This window comes from Bicyclus anynana, chromosome 22, assembly GCF_947172395.1.
Source record: "Bicyclus anynana chromosome 22, ilBicAnyn1.1, whole genome shotgun sequence".
In the NCBI taxonomy this organism is placed as follows: Eukaryota; Metazoa; Arthropoda; class Insecta; order Lepidoptera; family Nymphalidae; genus Bicyclus; species Bicyclus anynana.
The window spans coordinates 8,529,879-8,552,960 of NC_069104.1; the positions used below are offsets into that span (position 1 = coordinate 8,529,879).

Sequence of the window (23,082 nt, forward strand, 5' to 3'; positions counted from 1 at the left end):
AGAATACATACTAGGTAAATTCCTTGAAACAGACTTTAGACGAATTACCTAAGGACTTGTATCGCACTTAAATAATAAATTCATCAACAAAATTGTTTGTCGTTTTTTTTTGGAGGGGGACGAGCAAAACTCCACCAATAAATATATCCTGGATCCATAAACTACGCACAACTATATATTTAAATCGCAATACACACACGTGTATTTTTAACACAATGAAAATCGATTTTATAGACGCAGTTAGTATAAACACGCTAAGTCGTGTTCATATACTTTTGACTGAGGGGTAATGTTTAGCGAGCGAGGCAGGTCCTTATAGTAATATACTTACTCTACTCTTTGGTAATTAGTTTGAATGGGATTGTGATGCGTGCTTTCTGTCCGTCTATTTAATTCTCTATCTACGAAAAAAAGACGTGACATTGACATTTTCAATAAATTTATTTTGTTTTTGACAGCCGGCGAGGTTTTGTAATTTGTTTATAAAAATAAATAAACCAAGAATTTAATGAAATATTTGTGTTGGATCTTATAAAGTCGCAGTATTATAGAAAAAGTTTTTCCGTTTCAGTTTACAAAATGGAGGATTGGGAATCTGATAGAATTGTCGAGAAATGGATACAAGAAAACGATAAAACTTTCATGGCTGTGCCATCTATTGAGTCTGAACCCCACCTTCTTATATCCAAAGTAAGGTTGTTTATTTACTAGTCATTGATAATATAATATTAACTATGTCAATGTGAGTTTTTGCTCCCACAGGTTCGTAAGCATTATATGGAGTATCTTATTAAGTTACTTGCAGTAAATTATGAGAATAATCAGAAATTGCTGAACAAGAATATATATCTTCCCAGTGCTATTTGGAGATGTGCCAAAATGATAGAGATGTCAGCAGCGCAGGCATCCATGGTGGTACATTTATACAGAAACAGTATTACTGAAGTGGTAAATGCATTTGATTATTATTTATCTGTTCTTTAGACTTCTCTGGGATGGTTCTGCCAGTACATAGGACTCTGATAAACAGAACTTCTAGAATTATTGATAATTAATATATGATACAAACTTGCAAACTGTAGCACCATAATTAGTAATGTAGCTTGTATGTCAATTTTTACCAGATCTTTAAGGCACAATTTAATAGGCATCTACTAGTATTATTGTAAATGTAAAGAAACCAATTTTTTTTGAAAAACAATTGATCTTTATTAATGTTATTTGACTAGTCATCTTTGAAAATTCAAAACTTCAAAATGCATTTATTTCAAGTAGGTTCAGTTTACAAGCACCTTTCAAATGTCAGTTGACTATTCATAAAGATTCTACCACTGGTTCGGAAGGCAGGTTCTGCTGAGAAGAACTTTAAAAAAAGAAAGCTTTTAAAAAAATTCATACAGTATTATAGTTTACAATTGATGACAAAACAATATTTCAATTTAATATATGAAACGGCTCTTTTTTTGCTTGTGGTCATAAAACATATAAAACTGCAGCTGCCATATGTCTAAAATTGTCTTCATGTCTTGTCAATCACTAAATCAGGCTCAAATGTATTGTATATCAAGGTCAAGGACCAAGGTATTTGGAATTATTGAGTAAAAACAATTTTATTACAGATCAAAGGTTTAAAAAAATCTACAAGCAAAGGTGCTCTATACAGAAAACTGTATGAATGTCTTCACTACGCACCAGAAAATGAAAAGAAAGTTCAAGCTACCATGATAAGTACAAAAGATTGTAACTGTCAATGTTCATGTAACCAAAGAAAAAAAGTGAAAAGAACGTCTGAATCTCCAACACAAATGAATGAAAACATTGAGCAGCTTACGCTTAATAATAATAATGTAACCCAAAACTCAAACAATATTGTAATTGAACCACAGAATGATAAAAGTATTGCCAACAACAATACTTCACCAAAGACTAACATAAGAATGTCAATTGATATGCCAGACTCGGATGATTTAACTCAACAACTCGATAAACTTTTTCAACTCGATAAACTTGACGAAAATGATGATGACCTATTTGACAGTGCCCTGTGCATGACAGATGACTCGAAGATAATTGATGACAGTTTAATACAACTTAAACCTGTGATTCAAGAAGTTAATTTGCCAAATGAGGACAGACAAGATTCTCATAAGTGTTTAGATGAAAGACTGGCTTTAATAAGTGGCATATTAGTTAACAATGAAACAGTAACCCAAGATCCAGTCAATGTAATTCCAAAACTAATTGAACACAAAAGAACAAGTAAATGGCTATGTGAGGAATATTTCCAAAAAGTTAAACTGTATGAATTGTTAGACCAAATTAGAGATTGTGACAGAAAGAAATATGCAAGGGTAAGTATTGTAAAAAAAAGAAATTCTGACAAAAGCAAATCCTTATTCTATACTGCAGCCCTACTCAATGTGTACTGTTTACCCATAAACATATTAGGAATGAAGGTAAAAAATGCATGTCATTATTAATAACTTATTTATTTTAAATTGTTTATTGTTTGTCAATAAAATGTTATTCAAAATATATTAACTCTAATTGTTCTAAGTTTATTAATCAAATTTATTTTAATTAATTTAAGACAAAGTTATTTATAATTAAGTATTATTAGGAGTGAAATTACTAGAGATTTATACCCTCAATTTTAAGAGCGAGGCCCCATTAGTGCGTTGCGCTGCGTTGCGTCGTCGCAGCGTCGTCGCTGCGTCGTTTTCCATACATTTTTTATGACATGCCCCATTAGACCGTTGCGTCGTCGCGCGCGACGTTTCAACGGATCGACGGACAAGAGACTATAGCGGGAGGGAGGGTGATGCGCTGCGTTGTCGGAGCTCCGCTGCGACGACGGACAGTGATGCACTGCTAGAGGAGAAAGCTAGACGAGCGTAACGACATTTTCTATTTTACCATGAGTGAGCAGGATATTGATATAGATTTTCTCATATCCTTGGTCCAAGAAAGACCCATTATATGGGATAAATCACACGAACATTACAGTGATAAATTTCGTAAAGCGAATGAATGGGTAGCTGTTTGTAAAAAAATATTTCAAGATTACGAGGAGTTTGAGGACCAAAAAAAGAACAAAATTGGTGAGTTGTTATTTATTATATTATTTGTAAATTCAATACATAAGTTAATTTATATCTTTTTCAACTGCCATGGTAAAGCCCCTTCTGGACTCGTAATTAGCAAATTGATCTCTGATAAAATTTTCGGCTAATGATTCTTCATTGCTATGGGGTCTCAATTGTGAGAACCTACTTATTGCCATATTGTCTTGTTGTTTTAACCCATCGTGTTGTATAACAATATTGTGTAAAACACAACATGCTTTCGCAATATTAATAGTTAAATCATATGACGTATCAATTGGCCTATGTAAAATGCGCCATTTATTTGCCATGATCCCAAATGCACATTCCACGTATCTACGTGCTCTGCTAAGGCGATAATTATAAACTCTTTGTTTCACATTGAGATTGGATCCGCCGTATGGGCGCATAACATGCTTACTTAAACCAAAAGCTTCATCACCGACGAGTACATAAGGGATGGGTGGCTCGTTATTATGATCATTTCCAAGTGGTTGAGGATCAGGCAATGGTAATTCATTTCTCATTAAAATCTTGTACAGTGTCGAATTTCTAAAAATAGTAGAATCACTTTCCTTACCATATGCACCCACGTCGACAAAAACAAACTTATAATTTGAGTCAACAACCGCCAGCAAAACAATTGAAAAATATTTTTTATAATTATAAAACAGAGAGCCACTTTTGTCTGGTTTTATTAAACGTATATGTTTCCCATCAATTGCCCCGAAGCAATGAGGAAAGTTAGCTTTGAGATCAAAATCTAATGCAATATTTTGTAGTTTTTCTACTGTGATCTCTTCTATGTACAGTGGTCGAACATATTTCCATATAGCTTGACAAACTGACGAAATAGTTCTAGAAATTGTTGCTCTTCCACGTTTAAATTTGAAATGCAAGTCGTTTATCGAATTTCCGCTGCCTAAGTACCTGAAATAGAAACACAAAAAAATAAACAGGGTGGCCCATTTAGATTGGTCAGTGTAGACAAGTTAGGTACTTACACATTTTTTTCTTTCTTTGCAGGTAACGAGGTTGTGAAAAAATGGAGAAGCGTGAAGGACAACTTTTTTCGATACGTAAAAAAAATAAAAGAAAACAGTTCGTCTGGATCAGGGGCAAAACAATTGAAGAAATATCATTATTACAATCAGTTGCTGTTTTTGATGAAAGTTGCCCAAAATAAAACTGATAGTAGCCTTGAAATGGTGTCTGAAGAAACGGAACGAAATGAAAACACAGCATCATCTTCTCCATTTCCTACAAAAGAAATGTCCTCGTTACCCCCAGGTCCTTCTCGCTACGTGCCTGCAAGCCGTAAGAGATCAAACCAAGCAATAGATGATTTCGAGGCGCAAGCATTAAAAGCGTTGCAAGAGAAAGAAAACCGCCACTTATCATTTTTCAAAGGAATTTTGCCTTCTTTGGACAGCTTTACGGAATTACAAACTTTGACATTCCAAAGCAAAGTTATAAATATCATTACCGAAATTCGGTTCGGGGAACAGACTCAATCAACAACATGGCAGTCACGCGGATATCAAACTGGACAACAGTATCAAGCAACACCATTGCAGTCACGCGGATATCAAACTGGACAACATGCCCAGTCACCATCGCCATCATCGTATCGAACAGATGAATTCGAAGCTACCTACTCAACCAACACTACGATTAATAATTTTACTGATGATAGTCAAGAAGAAGATTATAACTTTGCTTTGTTACCTAATAGTAATACTTAAATTAAACTGTTTTTAAAGATAATAAATTAATAACTGATTAACATTACGAGTATTATGATATTTGAATTACTTACCTCAATGTAATACCAATCATTTCAATTGGTTCTAAACGGTTCCTGAATGGTATATTGCTTTTTTATATGTGGTTTTAAGGTTTCAACCAAATTATTAAAGCTGGCCACACTCATTCTAAAAAATTTTTTTTTTTTTTTTTTTTTTTTTTTTTTTTTTTGTTGGTTTTATCTGCAATCAGTCGACAGACTATAAGCGGATTAGTGGTAGGAAAGCATGGCGTTGGCAGAACTGGGGACCACTGTCCTCAAGTCTGCATTGTATCGAGCACGTCTGCCCGTTTTAATCTTTTAACTCTGTCAGCAGTCAACAGCCCACAAGCTAGTGGGTTTGGATGTTTCAACAAGCGTGTCCGATGTTGCATTTTGTGCTTCTTTATCTCTTCCTGAATTGTTGGTATTTCTAAGTATTGGTGTATTTCAGTGTTGCGTGAGTACCAGGGCGCATTAGCAATTGTTCTTAATATTCTATTCTGGGCTCTTTGGATGACTAGAGTGTTGGATGTGCTAGCGGTAGACCAGATCTGAATTCCATAGAGCCAAATAGGTTTCAGAATAGTGCAATACACTAGCAATTTATTGTTGAGAGACAATACAGACTGCCTGCCTAGGAGCCAGAGTAAGTTTCTAAAGCGGTTATTAAGGTCGTCGCGCTTATTTTTAATGTGATCCTTCCATGTGAGACGTCGGTCTAAGTAAAATCCTAAGTACTTCACGCATGTAGTTTGTGGTAATGTTTCTTTGTCAAGATTAACTGCCGGACAATCTCCTGATCTTAGAGTGAAGGTAATGTGCTGGGATTTAGATGCGCTAGGCTTAATTCGCCACTTTTTAAGCCATTTATTAGTCACGTCAAGCTGTTTCTGTAGTTGTCTACTTGCTATAGTCGCATCATTACTGCAAGAAAGAAAGGCAGCATCGTCAGCAAATGTAGCAACAGTAACATTCGATGAGAGGGGTAAGTCGCATGTAAAGATATTATACAGCACAGGACCTAAAACGGAACCTTGTGGCACTCCAGCAGTACACCTGTAGAAACCAGACCTCGCATCTTGTTCCTTTACTTGAAAGAATCTATCTTTTAAGTATGACTCTAATATAGGGAACATGGAATGAGGTAAGAGTTTTTTAATCTTGCATAGAAGCCCTTTGTGCCAAACTTTATCAAATGCCTGTTGAATGTCAAGAAAGGCTGCAGAGCAATATTCTTTTCTTTCAAGGCATTGCCGAATAGTATCATACACTCTATGGACCTGTTCCACCGTAGAGTGTTCCTGACGAAAGCCAAATTGATGCTCAGGTATAATACAGCATTCCTCAAGGTTAGTTTTCAGTCTTGCCAAGAAAACTCTTTCCCATAGTTTGGATAATACCGGCGTAAGGCTTATCGGGCGGTAAGAAGACGTTTCTTCAACAGGTTTTCCAGGCTTGGGTATCATAATCACTTGTGATACTTTCCATGTGTCAGGAAAGTGGCATATTCTAAATGTAGCGTTAAACAGGTTAGCAAGGAATATCAAGCACTTTTTGGGTAACTCTTTTAGTACTCCAGGTGTTATAAGATCGAAACCAGGGGCTTTCTTACTGTCTAACAGAGCAATTAATTTTCCAATTTCCTTTGGAGATGTCGGTTTAATGGGTAAGCAAAGTTGCAGATCCTGGGCTAGGATAGTATCGATATCAGGGTCATCAGGGTCTTGGTGTTCGTTAGGCCGAAATACACTTTGCAGATGTACTGCAAACACTTCCGCTTTCTCTTCGTCAGTACGCGCCCATGTCGTTCCAGTTCTGATCGGTGGAAGGTGTTTTTGGGGGTTTGCTAAAGAGTTTTTGGTGGCCTTCCACAATGAGTGATCCCCTATACCTGTAGGCGACATTTGTTCTAGGTTATTTTTAGAGATTTCATTGTTAGTCGTTTTAAGGATCTCTTTAAGTTCTTTGGCAGCGCAGTTAAAAAGTGTTCTGTCACTTTGATTTCGCGAAGTTTTCCAGCTGCGCCGAAGTCTTCTTTTTTCCTGAATTTTGCTCCTAATATCCGAGGGAAGCCATATACCAGCTTTGGCTTTATATCTAATATCCGGTGTGCTTAACCAGGCCGCAACTTGAATTGCATTGGTTATGTATACACATGCATCGTTAACCTCCTCAGCAGTTTTAAGGGGTACCTGTAGATTGATTTCCCGTTCAAGATGATCGCGGAATGATTCCCAATCAGTTCTTGAGTTGTGCAGACGTTCTGAATTATCTGTGGTTTTGAGGATTGTAGAACTAATTTCCATAATTACCGGGGTATGGTCGGATGAACCGTCAAGGCTAGATTCAATAGCTGTGTATAAATGGCCAATGTTTTTGGTGATGAAAAAGTCAAGTAAATCTGGTTTTTTCTTGGGATCTTTAGGCCAGTATGTAGGTTTACCTGTCGATTGTGATTGAAGATGGTTAATATCAATGCTCATCTTCAGTTCACGACCCCGTGAGTGAGTATATCTCGAACCCCAATAGGTGTTCTTGGCGTTCCAATCACCTCCACTCAAAAAACGGTTTCCTAGCGTTTTGAAGTAGTTAGAAAACATAGCCGCGTTGATGCTATGTCGAGGTGGGCAATACGTAGCTGATATGGTAATGTAACCAGAACGATCTTTAACTTTGATGGTCGTTGCTTGCAAATGATCCGTTACATAGGGCTCCAGCTGGCAGTGTTTTAGATGTTGTCTGATGATAATTGCAGTTCCAGCATGAGCAGTACCATCTGGGTGAGGAGTCAGATAAGTGCAAAAACGAGGTATATGGAAAAAGCTCCTTTCTGTGACATGTGATTCCGAAATGAGCACAATATCTAAGTTATTTGCTGCTATCAAAGCCTCCAACTCATCCTTTCTACCGGAAAGACCGTTAATATTCCATATCGCAATGCGTAGGGAAGTCATTTTTGCATTTGAGTGACGAGTGTTGTTATAAGGCCCATGAGGGTGCTTATTTGTTGTAATAAAGAGTCGATCTTTTTGTTTTGTTCCGCGAGTATGTTTTCTAATGAAGTCGTTATTGGTAAATCTGTGTTTTGATTGGTATCCTTTGTTGATGGGTGGGTGGAAGCTACTTGGGCATATGTCTGACTATGCGTGTGAGATTGTTTTGGTATTGTAGGAGCCGACTTTGCTTCTTGTTTCTTGTTTTCTGATTGATTTGGCAACTGGGGTCCTCTATTACCTTGTGTTTTCCTCGATAGTATTTCCTTATAGACCTGACAGCCTTTATAATTGGCGGGATGGTCAAGGAAACACAGCGCGCACTTTGCAGGTGTATTTCTTTCTTTTTTAGGACATTCTGAGGTTCTATGTCCTTCGCCACATTTAACGCAGCGGTAAGGCCGCATACAGTTATTTTTAGAGTGGCCGTATTGTTGACACCGATGACATTGAACTATGGTCTTAGATTTTCGGGGATTTTCTATTTTAACACGTTGATGGAATATATACTGAATTTCTTTGACTAGTTTGTTGTTGGTGCTGGGTTCGAGATTGACGAAAAATGTTGATGTTGGGATTTTGTTCGGACCATATCGGCTGTTAATGATTTCACCTCGTACCTTGTTACCACTAGTTTCGATAGCTTCTATTATGGCACTGTGAGGCGTAGTATGGTGTAAATTTTTAATAACTATGCGGAAACATTTTGTGTCCTTTCTGGTGAAAGTGTGGCCGATCAGATTATTTTCTCGGACAACATCAATTATGGTTTAAATCTAAAAAAATTAAAAAATGTATTTTCATCTAATAACAACTCCCTATATTCCTGCATAAAAAACTGACCATCACTATTTCTTAATGCTATCAAAGGAGATATCCAGAATCTTCTATGATTTCTACGTTTATTTCGGCGGTGCCGTAATAAAAGCAACAAAAGAACACGTTTGTATCTATCCATTGCAAAGGCTGAACTGAGACGCAGCTGCGTCGGCGTGCATACCCTCTTGCGTTGCGTTGGCGCAGCGTCAACGCAACACAGGTGTGGCATACAATGCGTTGTTCCGTTGCGATGACGCGACGCAACGCAGCGCAACGCACTAATGGGGCCTCGGCCTAATTTGTTTGTTGGTAAACAGTACACATTGAGTAGGGCTGTAGTATAGCCATATTTATATCAGCGATTCATGCATGACATTGATTTTTTAGAAGCGTTTTTTTTTTCTCTATAAAAAGCAATTATATATTTTCTCATTGTCTTATAGCATATTAAATTCAAAAATAATAAAATTAAGATTTAAACTTTAGTATTGTTTAAATAACTATAAGCATTAAAACATTTATTTTAAAATCTCAGACACACTTTTTTTTTTATTAAATTCATTACTATTGTCCAATCAGCTGCAACAGCTTTAAGCAAATTGCCTGTGAGTACTACATTAGCATGGCCTTCAATGGAAGGTCAGCTACACATGCCATGTAGTACTCACAGACACACTTTAATTTTCTTTTCGTTAGATTGTGTAAAATATGTTAGTTTAGAATATAAATTAACATATTTTACAATTTAACGGTGACATATGCACTAGACTTTCAGTGTTTTATTATTTTTCAGGTGAAAGAGAGGCTGTTGTTATTATTTGGCGATGATAGTGATGATGAAGGTGTAGTATCTCCGTTGGAGGAGACACACGATTTTATAAGTAGTTGTAAAGAAAGAATTGCACCTTGGATAGTGAAAATACTTACACCATATTATGTTAAGGGAAGAATAAGAGGAAAAGCATTGTTCAAGTCTTTGGTTAAACACTTAATAAGGCTAATATACCAATGCAGTAAATATCCACGTGAGTATTCTCAGTTAAATATATGGAAGCATTTCTGTAACTGTAAACCTATAAATAATAGGGTAGTTGACTCATATCAAATTTAATATAAACTAAATTTTGTATCAAAAATTCTTTTTAACATAAAAATGGCACCGACTTCAGAGATGTATATCAGTTATTTTGATTTTAAAATTACTAAACCGATTTTAGTGAAAATAAAATTGGACCAATCTGGAAGTATACTCCTTTAAACAAACAAAGAATATTCAAAATTGGTTAATAAATCACGAAGTTCTGATGTAACAAACATTAAAAAAAAAACATATGCGTCGAAATGAGAACCTCCTCCTTTTTTGAAGTCAGTTAATAAAGTTATTGAATAAAATCAATAAATATGTAATAATATTTATATCATTATAAAAGTTCTAATTGTATGAAAACTTATTACTATCTGGCTGCGCTTGCACTTTGTGTGATCGTTAGATAAAACACTTTTGTTAACACAGTTTGAGTTTGAGCTGTGATAGCCCAGTGGATATGATTCTGCCTCCGATTCCAGATGATGTGGGTTTGAACCCGGACCGGGGCATGCACCTCCAACTTTTCAGTTGTGTGCATTTTTGGAATTAAATATCACATGTCTCAAACAGTAAAGGAAAAACATTGTGATTTCCAAATGCGACTACTTGAATTGAGTGCCAAGAAGTTGTGTTTGGCACTCATTGAGTGGGGACGTTTTTTGGTTGCTGATTGTGCATCCACTTTTTAATAGGAAATAGATGGAATAACATTATAATTTTTTTTTTTTTTTCAGAGGAATATGAAGTACAGAGCTTTGTCAAAGATTTTTTGGATACTCATAAACTGATTCGATGTGAAGCTGATTTTATGCAATTTAGAATAGAAAATTACTAGAACTGTGAATAATTATGTTGTGATACATGAAGGCTTTATTACAATGGAAAATTTGTGTTCACATAAACAAAATGAAGATGAGCTTTGTTACAGCTTGCTTCTAGTGTAACCAAATGTGAACCCAATGGGTATATACTCAGAGGCACAATTATCCGCCAGCTTTAATATGACGCGAATACATTAAAGTGGGCGGATAATTGTGCCTCTGAGTTTATGTAAAATTTAGTTCAAAAACTCAACTTCAAGAATTTAACAACATATCTACGAGTAGTTGAAGTAGGTAGTTTGTCTTCATTGAAAAAAACTCATGAAGGTAATATTTTTTTGTGTATACTTTGATTACAACTAACTACAGTACGATCCAAACTTTGACGTTTCGGAAATACAAAATTTTGGGTATCAGCGGGAACGTAAGGCTGCGGCGGCAATACCCCGCGCGCGTTTGATTTCACTGTACTTTACGTACCGTAGCGACGTTTCCGTGACGTCATAGCGTTTGTACACCTGCGGCTTGTTTCTGTGACGTCATAAAGTTTGCATTGGACTATACGGTATACCGAAGCATCTGAATGCACATTTGGCTTGTCATTTTGGCTCAAAAATCTGATAACTAATTCTCCTCTAATGTATGTTTGAATGTTGTTCAGCAACTAATTAAAATGCTGTTCTGAAATAAATATTTGTATGAGATGAACACATTTGAGTGTGTATATTGTAATTCATATTAAGCTGGAACACTAGAGTGTGAATGTCTATTGTAATTCATATTTAGGGCACCGTCTATTAGGTAATAAGTTACAGATGTGTGTTTTTGAAATATCAATTTCAATCCGCGTTTTCCCTGAAACCAAATGTACTACTCGCTTTGAAGAAGTACAGATGAACCGAGTAGTATTATGAGGCACTTTGTTTGTACCTCAAATTGCTTCAGTACTTGTAAGACTCTGGTGCAAAAAAAGGTTGTTCACAAAGCGAAGTTTGTTCATACACTATTAAATAGGGTAATTGACTCGTATCAAATTTAATATAAATAATAATTTCGTGTAGTACATGGAATAGGGGTCCGAAATATATCGATATTAATTAATAAAAATTAAGGATTTCATAGAAAATTTAATTTAAAAATTGTGTATAATTTTTTCAAACTTCAAAAAAGGGTCGTCCATTTTGTGACGTCACAATGTTACTTGATGTCACTAATTAATATTTTGTCAAACACTAAACCGTGTGGTTAAGGTTTAGCCCTATTTCGGACTACTTTAGTATTTTAGTCGAGTAAGAACGATTTTTAGGCGGTAAATCCAAAAATTGTTCGTATTCAACTAAAATACTAAAGTAGTCTGTATTAGTAGGCCTATTAGTGTTTATGTGACGTCATGACGTACAGATAAAATATAGACCAACAAGACGACAGCGTTTTGGCTCCTATTGTAAATTTTTTTTTGTGCATTCATGTCTCTAAAAAATATGATAATTTTTGTTTTCAATCTAGTAGAATGATAATGAACAATTTAAGACCCTTTAAAAAAATGTCAACAAGCCTATTTACTACTTCGTGAGTAGTGTATTGGAGGAAGTATAAAAATGGCCTTAAGTTTCGACAATAACAGTTTGAATCTCTAGTTATTAATTGCCATGCAGATGATTGTTACATGCCTGAATGGCATTTGTTGCCTTTCAAATAAATAAATAAAGTTATTCCGTTTTTATTTTCTTACTACCCTCGCTCGTTTCTTCAGTCGATTTTCGCTTTGCCGACTTTGTAAAGAATGATTTAAGAGTTTTCTGTGTGGTTTTACTTTCAATCCTTTTGTTACAATTATCAGACTTGTTTTTCGAATTATTCACAACTGTTGATACTTGATGCCAAGTTAGTAACTTAACAGGATTTAGATATGAAAGTGCCTTATCTGCATCAACATGGTCAATGTCTAGCCAAGCCTGGAAAGAAAATAATATTATTGTAAATAAAAATATACTTAATTACAATTTTTTTTTCTTGTATAGCCAATTTGCGATCAGTCCTAAGACTATAAACAAATGTGTTGTGTTTACACGAGAATTAAAATGTTGTACACAATATATTAACGATATTTAATTGTTTTAAGCTTGTTAATCAAATTTTCATTAATTTAAGCACATCTTAATTAAAATTATTATTAGGTGTGAAATGACTAGCAACGGGGATGACTAGGTTTGAATATATAAATTTTTATGATAACATTCGTGTAAATAAGGTCAAAGTTAACTAATTTATGCATAAAAAGCAAAGATTGTCTGGACATTTGCAAAATAAATAAGATTATAAAATTTCAAAATCTATTAATTTTTTTTTATCGTAATTAGATGAAAATTCATACTGTTTTAGCTTCCTTACATTAAATGTGACATTTTCAATAAAGAAACTATAAACATAAACGCACAAATAACAAAGGTATTAGCGATTTAGTTTGAACGACCATACAAATCTAAAGATCAGCGAGCCAATGACGTCACTTATTTGTGCCATTTTGTATGGAGCGTTTTTCAGGGATCCGCGGCAGCACCGCAAATCTGACCCTTTAAATCTCTGTAGCTCCGAAAGTAATGATCGTACCCTGTTACTTTTACAAAATTGCTTTACTATTAGCATACTCTTAATTTATATACAATTTCAAAAACTGCCATCATCCCTATTTATACCCTCATTTTTAATTTGTATGTTGGTAAACAGTACTTCATGAGTTTGGTTTTAGTAAAGTTCAGACTACTTTAGTATTTTAGTTGAGTACAAACAATTCAATCCTAAATTCAGAGAAAATTCTCCCTGCATTGAGTTTAAGGTTGAATTTGCAAATACGATTTCTTGAATTGAGTGCCAAGAAGTTGTGTTTGGCACTTTGGAGACGTCTTTGGATGCTGATTGTGCATCCACTTTTTAATAGGAGATTGTTGGATAATTGTCTAAAAATACAGGATGAATACCTCTATTTGTTCTTGAGTATCCAAAATGGCTGGCATCCTATGATGCAGCCAGTCTAACGTATTGTTGGACTCCATAGTGATGACAGAGTAGGAATAAATTATAGTGCCTTCAGCTTGCCACGTGTGGTACAACCCAGCCATGTGAAGCAACTTGATGCCTCTCCAACCTTCTTCCTCTGTGAAGGTGTTGTTCCATGAACTGGGATCATCAATCTGAAAATAATAAATACCAATTTTTTTAGCTCAGCTTTTTTTTTTTAAAAAAAGAATATTTGCCATATTTTTTATAATATGACCAATATTCCCATTCCCCTCCAACTAGTCTGGAAAGACTGCTACGGGTACGACAATAGACCAACGGGGCAGATCTCCACCCCGTGGTCAGTGTGGAAATCAATGTAAGCTTCAACACATAATTTACCACTTTAGGGGTTGAATTTTAAAAATTCTTGAATTGCGTTAGGTATATTTCATATTTTGTTTTTATGATTTACTAGCGGACGCCCGCGACTTCGTCCGCGTGAAAGTCGTTGTAAACTTTCAACTACCCCTACCCTACCCCTACCCTACACTTAGATATAGACACGTCTACTACGCACGGGTACCGCGCGCCTAATGGATGCTAGCGCGGGAGTACACCGTGCGTGCGGTTGTTGTTCCCGCCTCCCTTCACCCCTTTCACCTCTCCCTATGACTCAAGCCAATCACGGATTGTTTTCGTTAGTTCGCACTTGTTTTGGTCATCAAATGCACACTAAGATTTTGTTTTGCAGAAAAAATAGTTTTATTGTTAAAATGGACACTTTTTTTGACTTTGAGTTTACACAAGAACAATTACATGTAATTGACAGTTTAGAGAGGTCACATTGCAGTACTGACCATGTCATAAGTGAGGGCGATGAAGTGATAAATATTCCACGTACCAGAAAACGTCGAGTTATTTTGTCGGACAGTGAAGAAGATGACTGTGATTTATCTCCAGCTTTATCCGGCCATACACCTGAATGTGAGTGGTACCAGCCACGTGGTAAGCAGCCTCGTTTAATTCCTTTTACCGAAATACCGGGACTGAAACCTTACTCACTTCGAAATCAACTAGCCAATGCTACACCTGTCGATTTCTATTCCCTCTTAGTCACTGACCAGTTATTTGAAAATATAGCACATCAGACGAATATATTTGCCCAACAAAGTATCGATAAAGGTGGCATTAAAAATAAGTCGAGACTACGGCTCTGGACGCCAACCGACAAAGAAGAAATGAAACGATTTTTAGGCGTGATTATTTGGATGGGTATAGTGAAGTTACCAAAAATCGTAGACTATTGGTCTAATGATGAAATGTTGGGTCAATCGTTTGCAAAAAAGACTATGAGTCGCAACCGCTTCGAGGTTTTGCTTAGAATGCTCCACTTTTCCAACAACGAAGAAGTTCCAAAAAATGACCGGCTGGTTAAAATACGAAGATTGGTTGAAATATTGAACCAAACATTTTCAATTCATTATACTCCCGATGAATGTTTATGCGTCGATGAAAGTATGATACCATTTCGTGGGCGTATCATTTTCCGCCAATATAATAAGTCGAAAAGACATAAATATGGCATCAAGTTATTTAAATTGTGTACTACTCCTGGCTATACGACAAAGGTGCAGGTATATGGAGGAAAGACATTAGATTCACAGGATAATACTCCAACCAACGTTGTCTTGAATTTAGCACGTTTAGCAATTTTTTACTTTGGAAAAGGTCATACCATGTTCGTAGATAATTGGTATACAAGCTTAGATCTAGCTGAGAAGTTAGTTCAACACGATACTCATTTAGTAGGGACCCTACGAAAAAACAGGAAGAACTTACCAAAGGACGTCATGACTGGAAATCTGAAACCGGGTGAGTTTATGGCAAAAGAAAACAAAAACGGAGTCACGGTTATGAAGTGGAAGGATAAGAGGGACGTGTGTTTGTTGTCAACCAAACATTCAATTGGTTTTACAAAAAAAAAGAACAAAAGAGGTGTTGAAACAATTAAACCGAAAATTGTGATTGATTATAATAAAGCCAAAGCAGCCGTTGACTTGTCTGACCAAATGAGTGCTTATTCGAGTCCATTGCGAAAGACGTTAAAGTGGTATAAGAAGCTCGGTATCGAATTATTACTCAATACTGCTGTAGTAAATGCAAGAGTACTATATGAAAGTACAACGAAGAAGAAGATATCTGTCGTCGATTTTAGGCGACTGTTGGCAAAGCAGTTGATTGAGGGTAGTCAAGAAAATACGGGATTGACCACACCACGACCCAGAAGACAAAAACACGAGCTTAAGAAAAAAGAAGGTGCAGCAGTATCAACAAGAAAATTTTGTCGTGATTGTTACAAATCAAATGTTGAGTTGCATGGAAGAAATGTGGCCAAGAACAAAACAAAGAAGGTTTCTTGGTTTTGCACCATTTGTCCCGGCAATCCCCATTTATGTCGTCAATGTTTTGACAAATGCCACTAAAATGTTTGATTATCCATTTAGAGTTGAATTAATCTTTAGTTTGAATGTTGTTCGTATGACGATTTGTAATTGTGGTTTGATAAAAAACGTTCCTAATATTTTTTGTTGTATTGTCTTTCTTTTTTTCTTAAATTTTGATAAAAACATGCCTAAAATTAATAATATTCTGTTGTCTTTTCATTTTTATGCATAAATGCAACTTATAACAGAAATAAAAATATATGATTCGAAATCCTATGTTTTTTCATTAACTTTTTTCTCTAAGTCCTAAAAACAGGTATGCCATCAAAAAATCAAAAACCAAGTAGTTACAGGTGTTCACTGGGGCCGCGCCGGTCACATTGTATGGTTGAATACACAGCTTTTGCATTCTGCGGCGCGAACGGGCTTCGCAAAGGTAGGTCTGGCGTGCCGGTCATTTTGACCCCCCATGGCCCAAATGGCTAGATCAAGTGCCGGTCATTTTGACCCACCATGGCGATGAACGTGTTAAGGATGCACTTCTTTATTCCCCACCCACGCGAGTCGCGTCGAGCGCGGCATCCTTTACACAAAAATAATCCATATAGCATGAATTAATATTCACGCGCGTTGGTTTAGCGTATTTCTTGTATAACTTTGGTGTTTCTTTACCGATTTTGATGATTCTTTTTTTATTGAATAGGTAATAATGTTAACTTTTTTAGTTAGGGATGAGTGATGAGTGTTATAAACATAAGAGTAGACAAATATAATTAGAAAGCTCCGAACTGCTAAGCTATCGGGAGTTACACGTGTTATTGTGAGTCAACCATAAAAGATAGACATATATATGCTATTGTGTTTTATAGATAATTTTAAGGAGAACATTTCCGTCGTACATGATTTCTATGTACCTTTAACCATTAAGGCTGTACACGCGACGGAAGCTTAAAAAATTGAGTAACTTCTCCCGTTTTCTCAACATTTCTCTTCACTGCTCTGCTTCTATTGATTGTAGCGTAATGAAAAGTATACTATAACCTGCCCAGGAGTATGTAGAATAATTGTACCAAATTTCGTTAAAATCCGTCCAGTAGTTTTTGTTTCTATAAAGAACATACAGACAGACAGACAGACAGACAGACAGACAGACAGACAGACAGACAAAAATTTTACTGATTGCATTTTTGGCATCAGTATCGATCACTAATCACCCCCTGATAGTTATTTTGGAAATATACAGGAAGAAAATTTTTTTAGTGCGGATATTTTTATATTTTGTACATAAACAAAATTTAAAAATCACGTATTTTTTCTTTTTTTTTTTAACTCAAAAATAACAAAATTATCGTTAGCTAAAGTTATTTACTTTTGAACAGAATTTTAGGGTCACCCTATTGTGCGTTTATTTTATTTTCGTTTGATACCTAAAGGACGTCACCAGATCACTTTTAAGCTGAATATATCTTGTTTAGTAATAATATGTACATTATTTTGTTATTTTAGAGACATAAATTAAAAAAAAAAATACATAAAATGTATCGAACTGTTTGTAGATTTATATTCTATTAATGATACTGAACCACGAAAAAAAATATCCGCACTAAAGACCGAATCACCCTGTATTTCATGTACAGAATTGACCTCTCTACAGATTTATTATAAGTATAGATGAAAAAAAGTTTAAAACTCACTGAAAATTTAAGCACTTTCAATACAAACTTTCAACCCCTATTTCACCCCCTTCTATTTTTATTTTCAAAAAAGTACCCTATTGCTCCAAGGTCCCATTTACCATTATACCAGAATTCATCTTGTTCAGTTTAGCCATTTAGCTGTGAAAAGGTGACAGACAGAGAGAATGACTGTGTTTTTCTTTCATCATTTGAGACATGTTATTGTAATATTAAATTTCTTAAAATGCACATAACTGAAAGATGGAGGTGCCTGTCTCAGACCAGATTCAATTCCAATTCACACCCTAAGAATTGAAAGCAGAGATTACAGCCACTGGGCTATCACAGTTATGATATAAATCTATACGAATATTATAAAGAGGTAAAGTTTGTAAGTTTGTAAGTTTGTAACAATTTTTTGAAATGGTGTAATCTTCGAAACTACTGGACCGATTTTAAAAATTCTTTCACCAGTAGAATGCTACGTTATCGGGGAGTGCTATAGGCTATATTTTATATTTCTGTCATATATAACTACTGAGATATCGCGGGTTTTCTCTTACAGGTCAGACCGAAAAACTTACTTATTCGCATGCGCTGCCTCAACCATTGCGTATAACTGAAATAAATGTATGGAGGCTTTTTGAACCTTTAAAAGTTCTACAAAAAAGTCCACGACACCCTATATCTATCTTTTATATTTTAGTAGATATAGTACCTTTAGTACTTTAATAAATTATTTAAATTTTAAACTAAGGTTTACGTCATTATTTACACAACTAAACTTAAATCCTTATCAAAATAAATGATTTAATAATCACAAGGATATTATAGAGATAAGATTTGCCCTTTACAGTATGTTAATTAGTTATATAGTTTCGGAGATAAAACAAAATTTCTGAAAGTCGCAGAAATACCGCTATATGACGCCCCGCGGTTTCAATTACGCGGTTCCCGTTCCCGTATGAATATGAGGACCAAACATAGCCTATGACACTCGCAAATAATGTAGCTTTCTATTGGTAAAAGAATTTTCCAAATCGGTCCAGTAGATCCAGAGATTACCCCCGACAACCACACAAACTTTACCTCTTTATAGTATTAGCATAGAAGTCGCTTGGGAAATTATAGTCTTTTGGTCATTGCACCACGCACAAAAGGCTGGACCAATTTTGGATAGGGATAGGATAGAGGTAGGGAAGGGGTAGGATAGAGGTAGGGTAGGGGTAATTTAGGGAAAGTGTAGGGTAGGGTAGGGTAGGGTACGGTACGGTACGGTACGGATAAGGTAGGGGTAGTGTAGGGTAGGGGCAAGGTAGAGGTAGGGGAAGGATATGGAACGTATAGGGTAGGGGAGGAGTAGGATAGGGGTAGGGTAGGGTAGGGGTAGGGTACGGGTAGGGTAGGGTTAGGGTAGGGATAAGGTAGGGGTAGGGAATGGTTAGGGTTAGCGGTAGGGTAGGAGTAAGGTAGGGGTAGGGTAGGGGTAGATTAGGGGTAGGGTAGGATAGGTTACGGTTAGGGTAGGGTAAGATGGGGGGAGGGAAGGGTAGGGTAGGGTTGGGTAGGTTTACGAGCAGGGTAAGGTAGAGGTAGAGAAGTTTACATCAATATTTACGCGGACGAAGTCGCGGGCGTCCGCTAGTTGATTTATATTTGTCAAGATATAAAATAATATGAAAAATTAGCGGAATCATTTTCCATCTAAATTACTTAAAAAGATTTCTCACCTTAACATTACTATCCTGTGGTGCATATATGTAAAATGGTTGCTTGATTTTGCTCTTCACAGTTGTTTGCCATTCATAAAATCCTTCTGCAATGATTATACATCTGCCACCACCTGATAATATTGGCCCGTACAGTTTTGATGTCTTTATGTTCTCAATGCGGCAGTTGTTTGTACTAAGATTGTGAGATTTATAATCACCCTAGATTGAAAATATTTTGTTTTATAGTACAAACATATTATAGTGAATCTTAATATTTTTGTAAAAAAAAACATAAGACCAAGCAAAGACAGAACAATAAAACAGACACTAATTATTTAAGTAAAGAAGAATATTTTGTGTGTAATTTGTTGGACACCAATAGGCAGTGGCGGTCTTACCCATTGCGAGGCTCCGGGCGGCAGGTTTTTGCGAGGCCCTTTGTCTTCCATAAAAAGTACTCGTATGTAGGTTTAGGCATATGTCATGTTTTACGAGAAATGCATAAGTTATAAAAAATATGTAAAATTTCAGTTTTAAAACATTTTACATAAAAAAATGTAATAAAAAAAAACAACCAACTTCAAAATTACATAAATATATCCACTAAACTAAAAAGTAAAAATAATATTGTATGTGCTACCTTCTGATCAATTTGAAGGCGGTGCCAAGCCAGTGACGTTTTAATTAAAACTGTTCCCAAAAGAACCACGTAAAAGGACTGTCTGAAAATACTAAATCTTTATGACTATAACGGCAAATTGATCAGAAGGTAGCACATACAATATTATTTTTTGCTTTTTAGTTTAGTGTTTACATTTATGTGATTTTGAAGTCGGTTGTTTTTTTTTTTATCAAAATTTTTTATTTTTCCATTTTTAGTTGTTAAAAATACGAAATATGAAAATCAATATATTTACTTGGGTATATGACCAGCCGAAGCCACGGTCAGAGGCACTATATATGAATCCCCGGCCTAAGGCCGCGCGTTTTTTTTTGCGCATTATATTTACTTGGACAAAATGACCAGCTGAAGACAAGGCTTTATCCCAGATCCACGGCCGAAGGCCGATGTATACTAAAGCGCGCGTTTTTTGTTTTCGTATTATATTTACTTGGCTAAAATGACCAGCTGAAGCCACGGTCAGAGGCTCTATATAAGATCGCCGGCCGAAGGCCGCGCGTTTTTTGTTCTCGCAATATATTTACTTGGGTAAATGACTAGACGAAGCCACGGTCAGAAGCTCTATATATCAACACCCCGGCTAAAGGCCGCGCGTTTTTGTTCGCGTATTATATTTACTTGGCGCGTTTTTTGGTCGCGTGTTATATTTACTTAGATAAAAGGACCAGCCAAAGCCGTTGAGGAGTTTCCTTAACTGACCTTAGTTTTCATCATCAGACCCTTAATAACAGTCACAACCTATGTAGGTGGAAAGTTCTCATCAAAACAAATTAGTCAAGCCCAATCACAAGGTAGCTATTGTAAGCCGTTGAGGAGTTCCCTTAACTGTCCTTCGTCTTCATCATTAAATCCTTAATAACAGTCACAACACAATTAGGTGGAAAGTTCTCATCAATACAAATTTATCAAGCCCAATCACAAGGTTGTTGCTGTAAACCGTTGACGTGTTCCCTTGTCAGTGATTCGGTTCCATCATCAGATCGACTCCAAATCTTCAGCAAGTTGTACTGCATTAAAATAATTTATGAAAAAAAAGGAAACGCATTGGCCGCCCCTACAATTTTTAATAGTTTCTCTCGATTTCTCCAGGATTTCATCATCAGATCCTGGTTTCCTTATCATGGTACCACCCTCGGAACATCTCCTTTCCAACCAAAAAAGAATTACCCAAATCGGTCTATAAATTACGAAGTTATGCGCGAACACACATAAAAAAAAACAAAGAAAAAATATATACGGTCGAATTGAAAAACCTCCTCCTTTTTTTGAAGTCCGTTAAAAATAGGTTATTTTGAAAATATCTTCTGCATTCAACTCATGAGCTTCATCTTCCCCTTCATAATCAAGATGTTTTTTTTTACGTCGTCTATGTACAACCTTCGTAGCAAACCAAAAAAGATTTGCTAGTACACAAAACGATGCTGCATCTCCTATGATGAGATTCCAGCTGTGAGTCTCACAAGATAAAAAAAGCAAGTGGATTTATTTCCTTAAAACTATTTCGTTTTTAGGCACCACTTTTTTCACCCCGCATATTGGCACCATTAATCCATGACCTCTGCAGTTTTGCAATGATATACCTAACTGTTGTAATTCTGTGATTATAATATAATTCATCAAACTCTCAGCTGTGGTTTTTTCGACGGCTAAGAAACTAATAAAATGTTCTTCAATTTTGGTTGTATTAAGAAATCTCATAATAATAATTGAAAGTTGCTCAACACGAGATAGGTACGTCGTGTCATCAATTATTATACTTAATTGAGTAATATTTATTATTATTTTATTTTTCATAAATTTCAGTCACGTGATTTGCCATGAATTGTTTATTAGACAGAGGAGATAGAGGTGAATTCACAACTCGCACTTGCGCATTAAACAAAAGATCATTACAGAATAGCACTCCTGACCCGAGTGCTATGCGAATATAAAACAAAACTAAAACAGATCTTCAAGTGTTTTGTGGCGCGATGTTTTAGCACTAAATAATGAATTTTTCTAGTATGTTTTGAATTAGTTAACTAACTATATTTTAGTTTACCTTAATAAATAATTAAGCATTAAAATCAAAAGTTAATAAATAAGAAAATTTAGTTGTTAGGTCTAGGCGCGAGGCCCTTGCAAGAGCGAGGCCCCGGGCGATTGCCCCGTTCGCCACCCCCTAAGACCGCCACTGCCAATAGGTCCATGACTAACCCAGACGTAATGCCTATAACGCCTATACTTTAGTATGTTAGTAGAATATTTTTGGATTTACCGCCCAAAAATCGTTTGTACACTACTAAAATACTAAAGTAGTCCGAACTAGGCCTAAGGTTCAGTCATCATCTGTTGTACTACCCACAATTTATAGAAAAAGCTCTCTGTTTAGGCAAATAGAATATTGGTTATATGTATAAAAATCATACCTTATGGTATGCCATGGTGGTATAATTCCCCACATCATTGGCTTGAGTGCCCTATTTGTTTTGGCAATATGTTTGAACTTAGACGACGAGATTAAGACTGGTGTCACTTCAGTTGGAGTTATGTTGTAAGAAGGAATGTAATCTTTACCAACATTATGTTCGGGAAGCCAATCAGGTTTTTGATATACATCACAATCTTTAGATTTGAAGCTACAGGCGCACTGGATCTGTTCCTTACTAAGAGACCTGTTATAAAAAAGGTTTAAAAAATATTTTTCATAAAATTTATGTTCATGTATTTGTGTATGTATGTATGTAACTTATCGACACTTACAAACCAGTCCGCCCACACATATTTAAAGAATACTGGATTGTGGATTGTTTTTATTTTAACTAATTAACGATGTTAACATGTTAACTTTCAAATACAATTTTAAATTACTGCAACTATAAAAGAAAACATGTTTTTATTTTGCCGCTAAAATCTTAATTTACGATACGAAGCACAGTCACAGACGACAAATGAAGTATTACCACAGATCAGTAA

General features: G+C 35.7%; 3 protein-coding genes across 3 annotated transcripts; 2 read left to right on the forward strand and 1 right to left on the reverse strand.

Annotated features, from left to right (window-relative positions):
* LOC112054925 (uncharacterized) lies at positions 1-12,325 on the forward strand. The gene is made up of 5 exons (XM_024094869.2): positions 1-690; positions 763-948; positions 1,620-2,351; positions 9,499-9,730; positions 10,527-12,325. Exons 1-5 carry the CDS (start codon positions 580-582, stop codon positions 10,625-10,627), a joined length of 1,362 nt encoding a protein of 453 aa, XP_023950637.1. The 5' UTR covers positions 1-579; the 3' UTR covers positions 10,628-12,325.
* Positions 2,364-4,895, forward strand: LOC128199331 (uncharacterized). The gene is made up of 2 exons (XM_052888376.1): positions 2,364-3,101; positions 4,131-4,895. Exons 1-2 carry the CDS (start codon positions 2,918-2,920, stop codon positions 4,847-4,849), a joined length of 903 nt encoding a protein of 300 aa, XP_052744336.1. The 5' UTR covers positions 2,364-2,917; the 3' UTR covers positions 4,850-4,895.
* On the reverse strand, positions 12,323-23,030 carry LOC112054932 (abasic site processing protein HMCES). Its single transcript, XM_052888283.1, has 5 exons — positions 22,870-23,030; positions 22,543-22,781; positions 19,464-19,666; positions 13,592-13,804; positions 12,323-12,568 (listed from the first exon to the last, which is right to left on the reverse strand). The coding sequence occupies exons 1-5, from the start codon at positions 22,887-22,889 to the stop codon at positions 12,323-12,325; spliced, it is 921 nt and encodes a 306-aa protein (XP_052744243.1). The 5' UTR covers positions 22,890-23,030.
* Between the last annotated feature and the right edge of the window lie 52 nt (positions 23,031-23,082).

What these genes read in the sequence shown, in the direction of transcription:
- LOC112054925 (XM_024094869.2), top strand. Translation starts at nt 580, where the DNA reads ATGGAGGATTGGGAATCTGATAGAATTGTCGAGAAATGGATACAAGAA. An exon ending in CCCACCTTCTTATATCCAAA is followed by an intron (nt 691 to 762) that starts GTAAGGTTGTTT and finishes TTGCTCCCACAG; the next exon opens with GTTCGTAAGCATTATATGGA. An exon ending in ACAGAAAGAAATATGCAAGG is followed by an intron (nt 2,352 to 9,498) that starts GTAAGTATTGTA and finishes ATTATTTTTCAG; the next exon opens with GTGAAAGAGAGGCTGTTGTT.
- LOC128199331 (XM_052888376.1), top strand. Translation starts at nt 2,918, where the DNA reads ATGAGTGAGCAGGATATTGATATAGATTTTCTCATATCCTTGGTCCAA. An exon ending in CCAAAAAAAGAACAAAATTG is followed by an intron (nt 3,102 to 4,130) that starts GTGAGTTGTTAT and finishes CTTTCTTTGCAG; the next exon opens with GTAACGAGGTTGTGAAAAAA.
- LOC112054932 (XM_052888283.1), bottom strand. Translation starts at nt 22,889, where the DNA reads ATGTGTGGGCGGACTGGTTT. An exon ending in CACAGGATAGTAATGTTAAG is followed by an intron (nt 13,805 to 19,463) that starts GTGAGAAATCTT and finishes TATTATTTTCAG; the next exon opens with ATTGATGATCCCAGTTCATG. An exon ending in ATACTCAAGAACAAATAGAG is followed by an intron (nt 12,569 to 13,591) that starts GTATTCATCCTG and finishes TTTTCTTTCCAG; the next exon opens with GCTTGGCTAGACATTGACCA.